The 21143-nt window shown below is 36.4% G+C and overlaps 1 protein-coding gene across 3 annotated transcripts in view; it reads left to right on the top strand.

Moving 5' to 3' along the window:
* The window catches only part of LOC143246979 (zinc finger homeobox protein 3-like), a 211599-nt gene extending 194113 nt beyond the window's left edge, over nucleotides 1–17486 (top strand). For 2 of the 3 annotated variants that reach the window (XM_076494259.1, XM_076494258.1), the window contains exon 4: nucleotides 14981–17486. In XM_076494259.1, coding sequence (XP_076350374.1) covers nucleotides 14981–15882 — 902 coding nt within the window. In that variant the 3' untranslated portion in view covers nucleotides 15883–17486. The remainder of the gene's footprint in view (nucleotides 1–14980) is intronic. The other variant, XM_076494257.1, reaches the window with a different exon arrangement.
* Nucleotides 17487–21143: the final 3657 nt, after the last annotated feature.

Genomic DNA, 21143 nt, shown 5'->3' with positions numbered 1-21143 from the left:
TCAGGGTCATAGAAACAAACGTTGTAGAAGAGTTATTAAATTAGTAAATTCTGTTATCTGGTATGTTTTAGGCCCTAAATGCAGAACTGTGAGGGTTACATACAGTTAGTTAACTGCCAGTCGTTGCGCTGGTCTATCAAATGGGTTGAAATTGAATAATTTCTATTAGCCAAAGCTCAGTCTGGCTACTTACTAGTAATTAAGTTTATTGGCGTTTCACCTGTAACTGGTACAACTCAACGACTTCGTACAGAGGAGCCACCTGGTAGTTGTTTACAAAACTATTAAATCAAACTCGTCAAGCAATTTGAAAAAAGTTGAAATACATTATTTTAGCGTGATTTAAAATATAATTTTCATGTTTAAAATATATTTCAAGTTGTATACAAAACTATTAAATCAAACTCGTCAAGCAATTCGAAAAATCAAGTTCAAGTACATTATTTTTAGCGTGTTTTAAAATGTAATTTTTAGGTTTAAAATATATTTCAAAGCAACTTGGAAATCTTCAACTAATTTTCATTCTTCATTTCTGCTATTGAAGCTAGCTCGTGTGTTTCGCTTTCCTCGAAAGAGTAACTTTTTAATAAGAAACGGAAAAATGAAAGAATCGTTAGGGGAAAAGAAAAATCTGAACCAATTCACTTAAGTAGCAAGAAACGCGATATTATTTGGACTATTCGATGAATTCAGCGTTATTATAGAAATCAAAATTATCGAGCAAATATTTTTTTCGTTTTCAAACAGTGTGTCAATTTGAGACGTGATTCCCTCTTTCGTTCTAACAATATAACGTCGTCCAATAAAAAGCACACTATTTAAACGAAGACGCCCTCTAGTGGCATAGTGGAAAGCTTGATGGCTTACAGTATTAAAATACGGGGCTCGATCTCTACGGTGGAGCCTCAGGTGGTTAGGACCATCGACTCGTAATCCGAGGGTCGTGGGTTCGAATCCCCCTCACACCAAAACTTGCTCGTTCTTTCAGCTGTGCGGTGTTATAATGTTACGGTCGGTCCCATTATTCGTTGGGTTGGTAAAAGACATAAAGGAAGAATATGTGCATGGTGTTGATTCGTGAATGTTAATGACTGGTCACGTTACAATATTTACTTAACGTTTTTCTGTTAAACTAAAAGTCCAAATTAAGTAAAGTTTCAAGCTAAATCTTAAAAGGTGCTCTGATCGGTTAATTTGTTTTGAATTTCGCGCAAAGCTACTCGAGGGCTATCTGCGCTAGCCGTCCATAATTTAGCAGTGTAAGACTAGAGGGAAGGTAGCTAGTCATCACCACCCACCCCCACCTCTCGGGCTACACTTTTACCAACGAATAGTGGAATTGACCGTCACATTATAACGCCCCCACGGCTGAAAGGGCGAGCATGTTTGGTGCGACCGAGATTCGAACCCGCGACCCTCGGATTACGAGTCGAACGCCTTAACACGCTTGGCCATGATCGAATAGTGAAACCTTAGTTACTGCTTTTATAACGCACCCGTTGCCTCAAATAAACCATTTATGGGGCAACAGGTCGTAAACCGTGGACCCCTGAGTATGGCATACTCAGGTCCCACACTGGAGTTAGCAAAAATCCAGTATATTCCGTAAATGATTTTCATTGTTCAGGTTTTAGCTTTTTCTTTTACATTTTTACAGTATTTCGTTTTTCAGTGGTTGTTTATAAATGAAAAGAGACGCTGTGTAATACCATGTATCACACTGTTTGTACCTACCCCGAGTTTGTGTTCCTATACACGTATTATAAAACCATTTCTTTAAAAAATAACTTACTATCCATAACATTAAGTTGTTCTTGTTTCTGCTCTATATCACATTAAAATAAGGCTCCACGACAGCTTAGAATTAAAAAGAACAGTAATCGAAAGTGTGGCACCAAATGATCTATCAAGTTTCATGGATCTCTCAGTGCATTGTAACTAACTTCTCCAAACCCTCATCCATCTCAAGTTTGACAAGTCCCGGATGTATCTCAGACTTCGCTTTTAAATCTGGCTTATTTGAATAAAAGGAAATCACTTAAGGTGTTCAAAAGAAAATTATTTCGCATAAATATTTAACGTCAAGTCAAATATGTGTCATCGATATGGTAATTGATATATATTACTCGGTGGTGCTTGTTCTGGTAGGTGTCAAGTTTCGGATCTATTATATTTACGCTGTCGGCTCATGGGATTCGAGACGTGCTTTCCTTGTTTTGCGCAATGAATACAAGCTGCTCAAAGTCAAACAGTGGCTTTAGTTGGTGCAAACAAATAAATATAATTTTGGAAGATTTTCAAAAAGAAAGAAACGTCCTACATCTGCAGGTCACAAAACCATGTCATATTTTACCCCGAGAGATGTAGCTGGTTAGGGGTGAAGTTTAATGTACACATATCACTGTTAAAACAGTAAGTGTAAATAAATATAAAGAGAGGTTAATTTCGTATATACGGATACCTTTAAGACAGATCATAAAAAAACCACCTTCCAGTCTCTAGGACAGATCGTACCAAAACCACCTTCCAGTCTCTAGGACAGATCGTACCAAAACCACCTTCCGGTCTCTAGGACAGATCGTACCAAAACCACCTTCCAGTCTCTAGGACAGATCGTACCAAAACCACCTTCCAGTCTCTAGGACAGATCGTACCAAAACCACCTTCCGGTCTCTAGGACAGATCGTACCAAAACCACCTTCCAGTCTCTAGGACAGATCGTACCAAAACCACCTTCCAGTCTCTAGGACAGATCGTACCAAAACCACCTTCCAGTCTCTAGGACAGGTCGTACCAAAACCACCTTCCAGTCTCTAGGACAGATCGTACCAAAACCACCTTCCGGTCTCTAGGTCAGACCAGACCAAAATTACCTTCCGGTCTCTAGGTCAGACCGTACCAAAACCACCACCTCATTTTTTTACCTTTTGCTTTCACCTCTTGCAAGTGTCAGTAATACTTGTTCTACTGTTTATCTCCTATTGTCATAAACTTTGTTTAAAGGTTTTTCCTTATTTTGGAGCATGTGTGAACGTCACAGTGATAGACTTGTTCGTGTTAAAGTTTCCCTTGTGCCACTTACTAGATAAATAGCACTCTTAAGATGGGCCGGCACGTTAACCATTGTTGTGATGCTCGTACATAATTTATAAACACACTGACTTCTAAGGTGTAAAATATTGTTTGTTTGATAAGGGGGCACAGGGGACAGATGTCTATGTTCTGCCCACCAGGGGTATCAAAACTCGAGTTTTAATATTATAAGTCTTGAAACTTAAAATTCAGTCGCAAGGGTGAAGACGTTAAAGGTCGCCAGATATATAGGTGAACACTTACAAAGCTCAGTGGTTTGGTTTGGTTTTTGAATTATGCGCAATGCTACACGAGGGCTAACTGTGCTAGCCGTCCCTAATTGTAAGCAGTGTAGGACCAGAGAGAAGGCAGCTAGTCATCACCACCCATCGCCAACTCTTGGGCTACTCTTTTACCCACGAATAGTGGGATTGAACGTCACATTATAACGCCCCCACTGCTGAAAGATCGAGCATGTTTTGGTGTGATGAGGATTCGAACCCGCGATCCTCGGATTAGGAGTCGAGTGGCTTAGCCACCTGGCCATGTTGGGCCAAGCGCAGTGGTGGTATTCAAATTGCTACAAGAGACAAACGTCTTCGAATTGGAATTGATGGCTATAGTTTCCCAAAGAGAGACTGAAACATGGAACTTTTTAAATTGGTTAAAATAACAAAACTAAAAAATTTGGAAGGTTTTTAATTACAGTAATTTTTACCTTTTATAACGAAGTTACCTATTTTGGTTCTTTTATACACAATAACTTTGTAGCTTATAATATATATTTATATTAATGTAACGTAACCGCATGCTAACACAAATAAGCTATGTTACAACGTTGTATTTGGCATTGTATTATTTAGTGGTTTTGCCCCCAGTGGCTCAGCGGCAACTCTGAAAACTTATAGCTCTAACATTTGGGTTTATATACCCACGATGGGCACAAAACAGATAGCCTATTGTGTAGGTTTGTGCTTAACTAACAATTACAAACAAATTATAATATGTAGAACACGCTTTCCACAACTTGTAATTCTTGATTTGATAATTGTTTAAAATTATTTTTATTTATACGTAATATTATAACGATCGTAAGGCACTTTCTAATATTTGATAATCGCCATGTTAGATACCCTTTCATTATTAGATGAGAAACCCTAATAATTATCAGAAATGAGCATAGAATAACTAACTTTATTAATTATTTTTTGATTATTTAATTATATTTCACTGACAGAAAGTGAATTATATTTTACCTTTAAACATTCAACGGAGCAAATGTTCAGATACCTAGGATACATTCTGTTGTTTTATATCTATCCCAACGAACCCTTGACTATAGTATATTGAATGTTATTTATAAGAGACCACGTTAGTATTAAATAAGCTGTGTCTGTTTGTTTTTGAATTTCGCGCAAAGCTACTCGAGGGCTATCTGCGCCAGTCGTCCCTAATTTAGCAGTGTAAGACTAGAGGGAAGGCACCTAGTCATCACTACCCACCTCCAACTCTTGGGCTACTCTTTTACCCACGAATAGTGGGATTGGTTGTCACATTATAACGCCCCCACGGCTGAAAGGGCGAGCATGTTTGCTGTGACCGGGATTCGAAACCGCGACTCTCGGATTACGAGTCAAAAGCGTTGTCTGAAAAAAAAACAACAACACATGAAGTCAATTCTTTTACGAATGTTACATTACGTACTTTAACCCTAATTTTACTTCATAGGGAGTTTCTAGGTCATATACTCTAGTTTATTAAACTAAGCAGAAACAAATATCGGAAAAATGACCATATTTGAATAACTTCACGGAATCCACAGATCCGTTCTAATACATATCACGATATTAAAATCGTTTTACTGATATATAGTACATTGTGATCTAATTTATTTTACAATATTCAACAATTTGTAAAATAATCATGAAAATATACATTGTTCATTAACGAGTTTCTTCGTAAATGTAATTTTATGTGGGACAATTTTTTTATCACTTGTGCCACCTAGTGCCAAGTATGAACCTCTGCTTCTGATCTAATACAAAAGACAGGTTATTTTTATCTTATCGAAAGGACGGCTCATCGTATTAATATATTTCTTACAGTTTGAATAATACAAAACGTGATACTAATTTCCAGCAGATTCGATTTACTTCAGTGTCATCTTGTGTTTGAAAGAAAATGCATTTGTTTTTTTCTGAAACGCCTCATCTGTTTCTACAAATGAAACAAGTGCGAAGACTTTTCAACCTGTTTGCATGTTTGTTTTAAAACTTTAAATACTGTTGGCGCATTGTGAAAATATACAAAATAAACCTAAATCTGACTCAACTGTATATGAATGAATCTAAATTATTCTTTCGTTCGTTCCTAAACTGTTAATATTCCAGGGTAGAATTCAGCCTTGTATAACACTGTGTAACACAAATTTTGTTCCTGGATAGTATGTGTTATTTCTTAATTACTTATGTTGTAAAAGTACATAAAATGGCCATTATTCACTTCAAACTTTGCTTTTGTGACCTGGATAATGAAATTTAGAAATTTACATATTTTCTGTGTAAAAACGGACAAATTTGCACATTTTCATTTACATAAGGTCTGAATAAAACAACATATGAATCAAGATTTACATGTATTTATACTAAAGTTATACAAAACTGTTTAGAAGCGAGTAGTTTTTCGAGATTTGCGACTGTAATGTAAATCACTTTCACGTATCAGCCCCCAAATACAGTCTCCCATCATGTTTTTGTTATACCCTCCCAGGTCACAAAAGCAAAGTTTGAAGAGAAAAATAGGTCTTTTCCATTTACTTTAGGCTTAAGCAACTGAGAAATAACACTTTCTGTCCAGGAACAAGTAAACATTTTGTTACGTAGTGTAATCCAAGCGCCCATCTATTCGGTTTCTCTCCCACTCCCAGCAGTGGAACAGCTAAATATCGGGTTTCGATATCTCCGGTGGGCAGAGTATAGATAGTCCATTAAATAGCTTTGGGCTTAACTACTGTCAAACCATCTGTCCATCTAAATTTGCCGCGTAAACTTCTGACTATGCAATGATTAGTTGGTATTTGTTCTAATACTCAGGTGAATAGGAAAACGTGAGGAAAATTCACGTTTGGCCATGCACATAAATTAATCAACTCCATATATAGTTATTATGACGAAATAAGAAGACTTCCAAATTTGGATGTGATGTTTTTGAACTCGTAAAATTATTTAATTTTAAACGACACAATATTAAGAATTCTATATTACACTGGAAACATTAAAGTTGTTATAGTAATTTATATTTAAACGATAGGAAGATAAGCACAGCGGGTTAATCGTGACGAGTGGCCCGGCAAGGGCAGGTAGGTTAAGGCGTTCGACTCGTAATCCGAGGGTTGCGGGTTCGAATCCCGGTCGCACCAAACATGCTTGTCGCCCTCCCAGGCGTGGGGGCGTAATAATGTGACGGTCAATCCCACTATTCGTTGGTAAAAGAGTAGCCCAAGAGTTGGCGGTGGGTGGTGATGACTAGCTGCCTTCCCTCTAGTCTTACACTGCTAAATTAGGGACGGCCAGCGCAGATAGCCCTCCTGTAGCTTTGCGCGAAATTCAAAAACAAACAATTTTGACGGTAAGAACAATGTGTTTGTTCTTTTTATTGGTTATATTTATCTCATTAACTACTCGTACAGTTTGCTTTGTAAAATAGGCTTATAAAGTGTAATTGAGATATGATAAGTTAAATTAGGTTTTTAACAGTAGCAAGAGAACGAACTCGAAATGAAATCGATAGCTCGTTTTCACCCAAGTGAATCCATATATCGTACACACTTTAAGCTGCTTTGTTAATATAATAATTATAATTCCAGTAATAAAACCGCTAAATAACGCGAACCGAAGGCAGGTCGACCCATTCTTTACTGACCCATTTGTCTGGGAAGCTGTTAGCTTGTAGTTGAGCACAAAGCTATACAATGGACTATCTGTGCTCTGCGCACCACGGGTATCGAAACCTGGTTTCTATTGTTTTAATTCCGCATACATCTCGTTGTACCACTGCAGAAATACAAGTTAAACGGTTACACGACATATTTACAAAAGGAAACGCATTCTGATATCAACTGGATATCAAACTATCCCTCGTTTGTTTCAACCGAGTTTAGATTTTTTAATAAATAAATATGAAAAAAAAAGCAAACGCCCTTTGATGTAAAAAAAAATAATTGATCAAATGGTAAACCATATTTAGAATCGGGTACGCAAATACACCTGAAATGTTTTCTTCGAGCTGCGTGGTGTGGTGAGGGCGCTCGACTCGCAATTTGAGGGTCACGGGTTCGAATTCCTATCATCAACATTCACCCTTTCAGCTATACGGACGTTGTAATGACACGATCAATTCCATTATTCGTTCGTGAAATAGTAACGAAAGAGTTGGCGGCGGGCCTACAATTGCTAAATCTGGGACTGCTGACGCACGTAACCCTCGTGTGTTTTTGCACGAGATTCATAATAAACCAATTCTGTTTTGTTGACCTCGTATTGAATGCGTTATTTACACAAAAGCTATTGCACTTTTTATCCAAAACTGAGTGACAAAGATAAATCCTAATATCCTCCAATAAAACACAATTTTCTTATCATGTGTCTTATCGTGCGTTTCTTATCATGTGCCTTGACGAAGTTTTAACTTGAAATCCACTTTTTAAGGCTTAGGTTTTCGCCTGTAACACACATTTATAACTTGTATTTGTTATGTGTGTGTTTACGAAGTTTTCAACTTCCACGTTTATTGTTTTGGAACTTCTGATTTTTGCCATAGAATCTCCTTACATTAAATTACCAGCAAACGTTCTTACGGGATGTTGTTGAGGCGTTTGACTCGTAATCCGAGGGTCGCGGGTTCGAATCCCGGTCGCACCAAACATGCTCGCTCCTTTCAGCCGTGGTGGTGTGATACGCACCAAACATGCTTCCCCTTTCAGCCGTGTAGGCGTTATAATGTGACGGTCAATCCCACTATTCGTTGGTAAAAGAGTAGCCCAAGAGTTGGCGGTGGGTGGTGATGACTAGCTGCCTTCCCTCTAGTCTTACACTGCTAAATTAGGGACGGCTAGCGCAGATGGTTCTCGAGTAGCTTTGCGCGTCACTTCCTGATGTACAATTCTAGATGCTGCCACTTGTTGTGATGTCTTCTGTCAAGGTGTTTACTCTGCTTTTCAAGATAGGGTGTTATGTATACCCATGGCACTGTTTCCACTCCTGTAGTCCATAGGACTACATAATACATTATTTCCTTCATGATCGCGCAAACAATCATTTCGTAGGCGGTATGGTCAGAACGAAGAGGTTTGGTTAACTCTTCAGCACAATAAGAACACTAATAAAACGATGTCGTAAGAAGGCAGTTAATTAACGATCGGGTGTTTTATTTTGTTCAAACCTCGAGTAGCTTTGTGCGAAATTCAAAAAACAAACAAACAATCCTCGTTCGTATTTTAACACCGATGACATCTAGGATATTCCTCGTTCGTGTTTTAAAACTTATTTATTATCGCTTCTACAAGTTTTTATGACAGTTTATTACAGCCACCACAGTCATGCAGTTTTAGGTTTGAGGATTATGACGAGTGAATTGAATCTCTTGATATCAAAGATATTACAGTAAATACGTTTATTTTAATTTAAAGTGATTTATCGGTTAAAACCAGCAACTTTGAAGACGTTTATTGATTGCCTTGTTTATAATCATTGGCCAAAGTGAGAAATATATATATTTATATAAACTGTGTATTCTCGTTTTCTTATTGAAATAATTCAAACACATATTCACATATTCCTCAACGGAATTCTTCATATAAATGTCCATCACTTTAAGTAATATAATTGAGCGTAGCTTTTTGAAAGATCCACAGTTCTGTCCTGCGCGCAAAGAAATAGTTCCTTGCCTTTGTCTTTATGCATCTTCTGTTTTATCTTTGTTTTTTACATGTACATCGCAAACGTGACGATTAGTTCGTTGTAGTGGACACAGTGGCTTTATTTACCTCCGCCAGCTGGCGCAGGTCACGTTTCATTATTGACAACATTTGTATATGAACTTCAAAGTTACTACACTTTGTTGGCAAAGTGCTTCTAATGATAATTCATATACACTTCTGCACTGTTCTGTGTAGAACGTTGTAGCACATGAAGAATACAAGACAAAAAAACTTGTCATCTTTTAGTATGAGTTAAGCTTATAAGATACGCGATAATTTATTTTCGTACTTGTCAAACTTTACAAATAATTTTAGCAACAAGCTGTTTCAGTGTTAGAGAAAAGCGTTAGTTCATCAGTAATGCGTTTTTGCATAAGTATTACAGTTCATTTACTGAATCTGTTAGTTTAGTAAAAACAACAACAGAAAATGTCCACCATTAAACTTGCAATTTCTAAGTCCATGATTAGGTTAAAATAAATATTTGAGATCTAATTTCGTTTGAATTTCGCGCAAAGTTACAGGAGGGTCATCTGGGATAGATGTCGCTAATTTGACAGTGAAGGACTGGAAGGAAGGCAGCAAGTCATCACCACCGCCAACTCTTTGGAACTCCCTTATCAACGAATAGTAGGATTGACCATCACATTGTAGCACCCCATAGCTGAAAGGGGTCGAACATGTTTGGTGGAACAGGGATTCGAACCCTCGACACTCAGCTTCCTAGTCGAGCGACCTAACCATCAGGCCTTTTGGCTGTGGAATTGCAATTTTTGTAATTAACAAAAGCGTAGGTAAATAAATGTTGTGTTATTTCTCAAAACAAACACCATGTGATCTTGGTGGTTTTCATCTATTTATGATTCAGTGGAGATGGAAGTACGACAGAGTTGGTGCTGAAACATTGAAAGAAAAGATGGTCTAGACTGAAAACACCCGAAATGAAAATAATCCATAGCGTTTTTGTATCATCACAGCTGATTCTGGATTTTAAACAGTTCCCAACGATGTTACCAGAACTTAAAAACATCCCAAATTGTATTGGACTTCTAATCACGGTATCATATATGAACCAAAACGTATAAAACCTGTTTTCTATTTGGAGATTTTAAGACAAAACTTATCTCGAAATATACAAAGGGTTGAATACGTTATATTAAAATGATTTGAATACGCAAATGAACATGCCACGTGACAACCACAGTCGATAAAAGTTTGCGATGGAACAACGTTTATCAGAACTATATTTTTGACATTGTTGGGTGTTTGAATAAAAGAAATGGAAGAGCCCTTTCAGACCCAAAATATCCATACACCTAAAGGTGTATTCTGATAACGTTCCAAAATTTCCAAGACGTAGGTAATATTTGGACTTGATAGTATTTGAAATGAAGGAATGTGGATCATCTTGGGAACACAGGACCACCCAGAAAGAGACCTCTAATAAATTACATTCTAGATATTGTTAGCAAAATGAATTGTTTTGTAACTGGTGTGAATCCGCAATCACAATGGCCAGTGGCTAAATCCACCCACGTGACGCAAGTGACAGCACGTAATATAATGAAGAAAATCTCCATTTGTAAAAGCAACGTAGGTCACATGAATGCCAGTTGCTTGCGCTTGTGAATGAAACGGTGTTCATGCTTTCAACTTAAAGCCGCATCAGTCAAGTCGAAGCAACTGAGCAATTACACTATCGAAACAAGCGATTTCAAACCACCGTTTTTCTTCAGTATAGCATATAGAAAGCATGCAAGGAGGAGAACTTTTCTTTGGACATGACAGCCTTGCTACAGAACCTCCTGTAATGGTAATTACGCTACAGAATTGGCGCCACGGTCCACGGTAATCAGGTAAAGTACGTACTGTAATGGCGTGGTAAGGCTCCAAATTAGTTTGAATACTTGTCTCTGTGCGCTTTTGAAAAGAATTCGAGTGTTAGGTGTTTAGTTCCATTCCTCGACAAGTGTCTTTTTATATATTAGTTTATACATGAATTATGTGTGTATTTTCTGCACGTACTACGTCAATAATACGTCATCGATCTGGATCAGTAAGAACTACATGTACCAAATAGTTTTAAGTTCTCTGGTGTAGTTAGAAAACAACTTGTACTTAAATGTATTGAATATTACTAACGCGTTGTAGAATAATTCTGTTTTTCAGTTGCGGTGTTCTAGTGTGGGGAAGTTCTGTTTATTCCCGAAAGAGCTATTTTTTGATGCGCATATTATAATGCTACATGAAAAGGCGAAGATTGAGAGAGTGTCAGTTTCAGCGCTTTTACTGTTTTTTTCTTGATAAATTGAGAAGAGGGCGCGAGAATCGATTGGCAAAAAGCCAAATTTTCTGTGTTTTTTATATAAATATAAGACAGAATCATTTAAGCTTTGCTAATCGAGGTGCTTGCTGGTATTTACAAACAATTCTTGCCTTCCAACACGTGACCCACACCTCTCTGATGTCAGTCGTTGCTGATGGATGAGGGTATCTCTGCACATCACAGTTAGCTTGTGAGCCTTTGAGATATATATATATTTTTTATGTATAGGCAGCCGATAATAAGTCCATTAGGACGCAACCCGCCTACTGGACGCCTTGTACTAGTCGTTCATATCGAAAGTTCAATCAACACTTTCAGCGCCATCTTTGTAATGATGTATCACGTGAGAACGTGGATGACGAGAAAAATTTGCCCCGTGTTTTTAAAGTATCATTAAAAATGCAAAAACGTTGAACATTATCCGGAAGTACTGTTGGTGTTCTGATTAGGTTTACGTACATATTTGTGGGCAGTAAGAAACAATTTATGTCAAATGTCCCTTTTAAAAATCTTTTCTGGTACATGTGTCATGGCGGTAGACCTTTTAAGACATGGAACTTTAAGCTGCCGTTATTCAAATAAGGTATTTCGTTACCAGCAAAGAAACTTTTCAAAGTGTCGCGAACCATATTCCACAGAGCAGATAGTGTTACTATAGTCGGTTGTTTCTAAAATATTTGTGCCTGGCATGACCAAGCGCGTAAGGCGTGCGACTCGTAAGCTGAGGGTCGCGGATTCGCATCCCGGTCGCGCCAAACATGCTCGCTCTCCCAGCCGTGGGGGCGTTATAATGTGACGATCAATCTCACTATTCGTTGGTAAAAGAGTAGCCCAAGAGTTGGCGGTGGGTGGTGATGACTAGCTAGCTACACTGCTAAATTAGGGACAGATAGCCCTCGAGTAGTTTTGTGCGAAATTCCAAAACAAATAACTAAAATATTTGAATTTTTATATAAGTGTGTATGTAATCTAAATATCTGAAATAATCCTTTGACAATTAACAAACTTTTTCTCTATGGATGATAAAGGAGTTACACAAATTAATCAGTTTTGGTTCTTACTGGCAGCTTTTTTTTTCTTCATTCGCCTCTCTCTCGGTTTATTAAGTTTCTCTCTCATCTCCCGTTCTCTTTCCCCCCTTCTTTTAACGCCTATATTTTGTCTCTGTTTTCGAAACAGATCTATTTTTGTCTGTCCTTTTACACCTGTTTTCCGTAATTGTAATTATAACACTCATAATCATAGGATGTTCCTTAAACTAAACAATCGCAAACTGAGAAAGGTGACCGATCACTCAAATAATTCTCCAATCTCTTAAACAGTCAGGAACTAACTTAAAGATTCCTGGTTTTACACCTCTCTCAGCCACAACCAATTATTACATCAGACTTCCTAAGATATGCATTTATATATTCATATAGCTTCCATCTATGTTTTGGGCCAAGTGTGGTCGAATATCATTGTACCCAGACTGTGCCCGAGTTTTGCACAAAGCTACACGATAGCTATCTGGGCTAGCCCTCCCTAATTTAGCAGTGAAAGACTGCAGGGAAGGCAGCTAGTCACCACCACGCACCCGCCAACGAACTCATGAGCTACTGTTTTACAAACGTAACATCAAAAAGCCTCCACGGTTGAAAGAGCGAAAGTGTTTACACGTATAAAAGAATTTTTGGAAAGTATGTTGCAGTAAAGAAATTACATATTGAAGTAACGATAACTATTTCACTTAAATAACAACATAAAAACGTGTTCACTTTCGAAGATCAGAAGCTGATTCCAAAGAATTATCCACATTACCTGTTTCTGTATTCTTCTACCCCCCGCTGGTACAGCGGTAAGTCTACGGACTTACAACGCTAAAATTAGGGGCTCGATTCTCCTCGGTGGGCTCAGCAGATAGCCCGATGTGGCTTTGCAATAAAGAACACACACACACACACGACTGTATTTTTCTGGCGAGAGAGCAATACGTTTACGGACTTACAACGCTAAAATTCAGGGTTCGATTCCCCACAGTGGATGCAGTATATAGTCCGATGCGACTATGTTCTAAAACAAACAAACGTTTATGGAAGTGTAATAACTTTATTCTACCTTCAAAATTTAACACAGACTGTAACATAATGCAGGTGTTTTATCGCCTGTCGTATAGAACATGCAACATCAGTTTTAAGCCGCCATTTTGATCTTCAGATGAGAGAAATTCGTAATATTTCTAACAAACGATTTAATACATTTTCCTTTGAAACATTTAAGAAATAACACGCTTAAACCTTTTTCTCTTATTAACAATCTTGTAAATAAGATTGATAAATAAATATACAACCTTATGGTAATTTTACTTTTTTGCAGCAAGTGGAAATTTGAAACGAAACCTCAAATATTTGTTTTCCACATTAGAGATTAAAATAGGCAAGTGAGGGGAGACAGATTTATGTGACAGGCCAGGCCCCTATTTGACACAACATTTTATCTTCCAAAGACCATAAACAAGCAGGTATATTTACGTAGGTGGTCATTTTTCTGTGTCAGATGTCCAGAGCATGCTGGTCTTGAACAATATAGGAAGAAGAAAACCCCTAATTTACAGAAACGATAAGTGGTCACCACAGACACACAGGCACCAGCTGTAGTGTTTGGAAGCATTCGTTCTGTTTCCACCAGGATTTAACTTAACTTCACCCCCCCCCTCGCCCATCTTGGTTTGTCTGCAAGATTATGTATTTATCCACCTGTTTTTTTGTTTATGTATTTTTTACATGTTTCTTCTACACGAACACAATTCTTTGAGTGATTATATTTTTGTTCTTTCTCAATTGGCTTAACCGGGCAAATATAAAAAAACATGGTGTTCTTTGTGTTCAAAATAACAATGTCACTGTTTCGTGAAAAACATGCTTCAATCACATGGGCCTTGTTTGTTTTCTTTTTCTCAGTTACGGTTGATTTATAATGATTTCGCCTTAAACAGATATTGATTTCAAATTAGAATTATTTCAAAACATATCGTTGGAGAACAGACGTATCCTAGGTGTGGTTCGTGACGATTTTACTGTATGTGTGGATCTTGTGACGTATCATTCAGCATCCATGTTAGTGGTATAGCAGCGAGTCTGAAGACTAATAACCAGGGTTCGATACCCGCAATTGGCACAACACAGATTATGTAGCTTTGTGCTTACCTTTGAACAAAGAAACACAGCCGTTTTTCAACACAAATAAATCAGTCATTTTAAAAGCAAAACAATTTACGTTATGTCATCCGTGTTTGAGCTGTTATCGAAATTACGAACGTGACTTGATAGTTGTAAAGAAGCGAAACAATGAAGTTCGTTTTAAAACGTGTTAAAACTTTAACTAGTTAATAGGTTTGTCCCCCATGTTTTATGAGAATAATTCATTATGTTAACCCTATAAAATCCACTCCTTTGTATTGTAGTACTTTAACACTTATGGATATTATGATACAAAGCAATAAACTAGGTGATGATGGAATAAGTGTTCTTAATGGAATTTAAAGCTGTTTCAGTTGTGATATAAAAGGCTATGAAATGTTCATATTGTGTATGTAATAATCCTGTGTTTTACTGTTTGTTCCGCAGGGTGTTCAGCTGTGAAGAACCTGTTTCGTGATTCTAGTATATACAGTACTCATCTCTCGCTCTTGCAGCTCCCTCCAGCGGCAATTTTAGACGTTACTCAGAAATTGTGTCAACCGGGGCACGGTATAACTCGCTTTTCCCAGGACGGTAAAAATATTGCTGACCTTAAAGGATCTATTCAGGAATCTGATGTCGAGCAGTTGAACGAGGTGGACATAGACATTGGATTCGTATGTAAGAAATGTCAAATGGTTTATCCAGCTGAGCTTCTATGTATCAACCACCAGAGGGCATCATGTTTCGCTCATGGCAAGGAAGAAGATAGAGCCGTGTTGAAGCTGATACAAGTCTACTTCGAGTGTAAACTGTGCAGGGAACGGTTTGCGACTGTTTTAGATTTTAAATTTCATTCTCATTTGGACAGCCACGTGAAAAGAGTTGAGAAGTTACAACGGAAGGTGGCGTTCACAAGTCATTCTAATGACGTAAATCTCGCGCTGCAAAATCGAATATCAGGTGCACGGGTAATGCAACGAGCGAATTTCAATGTAACACCCATGTTGTCCGCTTCGTGCCCTTCAACATTATACCCTGGTTTGGCCACACCAGCGAACACAAGTCATTTGTCGTCTTGCTCCATGACGTCATCAGGCCATCTTCCAACAGGATTACATCCCCCGGCAGCGCCGCCTATGACATCTCAATCAGAAGTGGGAAACACTTTGCCCGGAATGTCATTTCATGACACCATAAATAGAATCCCAGATATGTCTAATCCATTTCTTTTGTCTGCATCGCAAACGGACTTCAGGCGGGATCTAGAATCCTCCTTGAACTTTGCCCTCGGACTTGAGAGCATGATGATGGGCAACGGAATGGATATTTCGACTTCTGGCCACTGATCTAAAACTGGATTGTGCTACTCGGGCGACTGGATTATAAACACGAACGCTAAACTTCTTCAGGCAATAAGTCTTTGTTCCTCGACGTATCTGCGGGTATTTTTCACGTGAAACTGGAAATTACGTTACTCATCTAAGGCTAAAGAAAGACACATGAAACACTTTCCTTGTCCAGATTTAGTCAGTGCGGTTTTTAGCTTTTTTTTCTTATTATTTTAATTGTTTTCTATGAGAGAACAAGTCTTTACTTAATCCTAATTAAAACATTCTTGTTTAATATAAAGATGGTGATTCAAAAATGTCTTGTTCCTCCAAAAGCAAAAGCAAAATTAGTATTTGAATAAAAATAATAGAAAACACTGAATTTCTAAGTGGAAAGTATTGTCTTATAAATATGAACTACGTTAAGAAATGTTCGTGAAACGTTTAGAGGAAGATTTTGTTTACAAAGAATGGTTAAAGACGCTTTTTGATATAATAGTAGATACGTGTATGTACTCGTCAATGTTGGGAGAAAACAAGCAATTACACCCAATAGTTTGTAACTGCTTTTGTTCTTGCGAACAGAAGTCGTCTATTTCTGATTACCAAGACGATGCGGGTGTGAAAAAAAAGTTCCTGGATTTTTAATCACAAAATAATATAAATTTTATCATATCTTTTGTTTATGGTTTCCTAAGGTGATCTACTTTTGCATATATATCTACTCGAATAATTCAATGTTGACTGGGGTGAATGCTGTACCAGCAGTGATCGGTTGTGTACAAAACTTCTCTGTTGGGTGTCGTTTGTTACAAATACCATTGCTTTCCGTCTTTGAATATTACCTGATGCTGCTATATGTGGCAAAGCTTGTAGAAATAACTAGTGAAAATTTTAGGTAACAGAGTATGAACTATTTCTTCGTAGCTAAAAGAACGTTAGTTCTTTGAAAATACACTAATTTATTGATGTTTCGTTAATCCAAGGTAAGTAGATGGTAAGTGTAACTGATAAGATAAAAAGTGATTTATAATAAAACTTAATATAGCTTCTAATAGTTTGTTTCACTGACAAAATGGTAAGATTTTTGTTATTTAATTTGAACTGCAGGTTGAAAATTGTTGCTCACTGCCACGTGATTGTATGTTGTTTTGTTTTCTTTTTGTTGATTTTCGTTTTATTGGAGAGTAAGTTGTTGAGGCCACCGCGAGAGGGCGTTTAATTATGGCTAACCTATCCAAAAAATAACTGAAAACGTTATAGGACAGATTTTTCGTGTACATACATAAATGAATATGAAAATGACTTTTTTTTTTGTTTGTTTAAAGAAGTTGATGTTTAGAATTACTACTGTTTAAAGTTCCTCGATCACGCGCGGGTTACTATACTAAGATAAAAGTTATATCTTAACTCGGGAACTTATTTTTTGGAGAAATGTAATCTCGTGTTGGTATAACTCGAACTTAGTGACGTTAATTTCATATTTATCTTGTGCTCACTTTTTACAAACTAAATATTTATTATGTTAATTGCCCTAGTGAGGGCGTGTGCGAGTTCCTATCACCTTAAGCCTAAACGTTTCGAAAGTAAAAATAAAAATTTTACAATAGAAATATATATATATATATATATATATATATAATGTGTGTCAGAAAATTCATTTTTAGTTATGTTTGTTGTTTCTTTTTTTGATAAAATGTTACAAAAAGTATTAGTTCATTTTCTTGTTAGCGAGTGAGTGTTCAACTCGTAATTTGCCCTGTTATTTTTGCCCCATGGATGAAATATTTTCTCTGCGTTTCGAAGAAAGCCACATCATTTTATTGTTATTTTAAATGTGAAACGAAACCATTGATAACAGTTTTAGCTATAGAATGTGTAAACATGTTACACAGGTTTAGAGTGTTTTTTTAAAACAACTGAAAACTCTGAACTGGGTTAGTAATTGTGTGTTTTAACTATTTTCTATCATACGATAAGATTCGAATTTATTCTGTTATATAATAGTTTTATTACGAGAGCTGCGAGACAATGAATAGAAAGACGCCAGGTTAAAGGTATACCGAAAACCAGGTTTGAATTATTTAAAAATATAATATTTTTATGTTATAAGCAAAAATTGTAAACTTTTTCATGTGTTTAAGTGTTTATTTGTCACGTTTTTCACAACATGAACGTTTGTTATCGAAACAAGTAAGCGAAAATTGATGTCGTTTGAAATTATAAACACTAGTATTTTGGTTTTAATCGTATTATATTAAATATTAATGTATCCGAACCGTGAACACAAAATTGAAACTGAATTGGCTAAGATTTTTAAGCAGTAGTTCTTTATAAAACTTCTAAATGTTTAATTTTTATTACCCTAGTATATTTTGTACTCTTCATGGATTTTCAGACGTTTCAATATTTAAGTATGGTACATTTGATCACACTAAAAGAGTATCACGTGTGCTCTAACTGCAAAAGTATCTTGTATCACGGTTTAAATTTAATACTAAATCTGTGGCTCAATTCTTTGAGGTAATTGTTGTGCGATGACTTCATTTGTTTGCTTCAGAGCAAAGCCACATTTGACTATCTGTTGTGTTCATCACGGGGACTCGAACCTCAGATATTAGCATTGTAAGTCTGCAAACTTGTGGCGGATTGCGCGAGTACATCAGGTTTAGTTCATTTCATTTGTGTATGGAATGACAATCACCAAACTTGGAAAAGCTACTTCAAACAAGGGCATTCAGTTGTCGCTTTCACTACTGATGTTAAGAATATTGTAGTAAGTTTCAAAAGAAAGTTTTAAGTTGTAGCAGATGCTCAGGCGACGCCATTACAGTCAGTGAGCAGATATGATTTAGAATGAACAACACCAAGTTACTCACCAAGACGTGAAAAACAAAATATTTGAGAGTTCTTCTCTGCTCTACCTCAAATTGCACTTGAAGTTCCTATTTGAAAATGTATTCTACTCTCAGATTTATTAAGGGTTAATCAGAGAGCTTCTGCGTTTACCATAAGACATCTGGCTTGAAAAAAAAAGATGCCCTTGTGAAACGTGGATTTCTATGATTGAATTTTTTTTAGCCTAACTGTATGTTTTTTTTTTTTTCCATGGCACTGAATTGGGAAAACGTATTTTGTTATGACTGAAACAAACGTTCCTAAAATACGGGTGTGGATGGGTGTGGATTAGAAGGGGTGGTTTCTTGTTCAAGAAGATATTTTTCCCAACCCAAAACGTTTCCAAGTTCCTTCTGAGACGTCAAATGACGTAAAGCCTATCGTAGCGATTTGAAGACTGAAAAATAGATGGCTAGAGATGCAAAAGTAACTTTTACTCAATTTATTCTATTATTATTTTCCAGAAATTGTACTAAACAGCATTACATTCAAATCTTGTTTCATCAAGTGTCCTGATTTGTTGTAGACATGGTTTAATATATACATATTTTGGTACACTGAGTAAGTGTCTAAGTTTCTATGTTACAGCTCTAATAGTGTGCTTCAAGCTATAATAAACTGTCTCATGTGAATTCACCAACTTCATGGCCTCTTTCAATTAATGTTATATGTTCCTAAACTTCAATGGACTTGATCATGGATCAATGGACTTGAGCTAATATCCAATATTTCACCTGCTATTCAATGTGTATAGACAAACTGTTGTCACATTTTAACAAAACGTAACTCGATGATGAATTTTTATACTAAATTTGAAACGAAATACTAAATAAAGCTTTAGGCAGACAGAAAATATGATGGTGTTAAGTACTTGTATGGTAAAAATTAATCCGGTTCACACGATAACAGCTGATGTTAATTAATTGGCTAATATAACCAAATTAATCCAATTTACACTATGATACTTAGTGCCAATTAATTTGCTAATATAACCAAGTTAATCCAATTTACACTATAATACTTAGTGTCAATTAAGTTGCTAATATAACCAAATTAATCCAATTTACACTATAATACTTAATACTAATTAATTAATTAATTTACACTATAATACGTAATATCAATTAATTTGCTAATATAACCAAATTAATCCAATTTACACTATAATACTTAATATCAATTAATTTGCTAATATAACCAAATTAATCCAGTTTACACTATAATACTTAATATCAATTAATTTGCTAATATAACCAAATTAATCCAATTTACACTATAATACTTAATACTAATTAATTAATTAATTTACACTATAATACGTAATATCAATTAATTTGCTAATATAACCAAATTAATCCAGTTTGCACCACTAGTATAACAAAATTAATCCGGTTCACACAATAACAGCTGATGTCAATTAATTTACTAATATAACCAAATTAAGCAGGCTCACCCCACAATAGTTGATGTTATTAAAGCTACTAAAACAGTTTGATCCATTAATATATCTGTCGTATCCCAATGAGCTCTGGTATTCGGGAAAAGGTCTCGTTGGCTCTGGATTTCGCAAATTGTGGTTAATACATGTAAACATATGATACATATTATAAATTACTTAGCTTTATTGAATAGTGTATATACCAAACGACTTAGATTGTAAACAGCATTTTTAAGCTGTCATTTGTACCATTAAACGTCGGGAAGCTATGTTCGAGGCCATAATATTGTTATATAAGGACAAACCGACGTAGTCTAATCTTGTAACTGATAACTTGAGTAAAACAAAATATTAAAACTGCTGAAAATAATAGCTGTCAACACTCGTGAATATACAATTTAAAATGTCTACTAAAGACCTATGTCGTTTCGCTAATAACGCGAAATCAACAGTTGAGGGAAAATTAGTACTACATGAAAGTGACCAATGTTATATGTTTCGGGTTAGGATACCCTTGTTCTATTAATTTTAAACTGTACTGACATAAAGTGTTTGGAGCCACGAAGTACTTTGTATTGTCACTTACAGTTTGTGTTTCGGTAAAGCACCTAATTTAAAAAAAAAAAAAAATTGTTTAGTTTGCATCTCGTGCAAAGCTGCACGAGGGCTATCTGCGCTAGCCGTCCCTAATTTAGCAGTGTAAGACTAGAGGGAAAGCAGCTAGTCATTACCACCCACTGCCAACTCTTGGGCTAATATTTTACGAACGAAAAGTGCGACTGGTTGTTACATTATAACGCCCCTACGGCTAAAAGAATGGATATGTTTGATGGGATGGCTATTCGAGCCTGACAAAACAAAGACGGTCGTTTATCACTGCTACTAATCTGTTACATATACCAGTATAAACCACTGAAATCGATTAATGGTCATTCACGAATGT

The sequence above is a fragment of the Tachypleus tridentatus genome, chromosome 3 (assembly GCF_004210375.1).
Source record: "Tachypleus tridentatus isolate NWPU-2018 chromosome 3, ASM421037v1, whole genome shotgun sequence".
In the NCBI taxonomy this organism is placed as follows: domain Eukaryota; kingdom Metazoa; phylum Arthropoda; class Merostomata; order Xiphosura; family Limulidae; genus Tachypleus; species Tachypleus tridentatus.
This window is presented reverse-complemented; position numbering and strand designations above follow the sequence as displayed.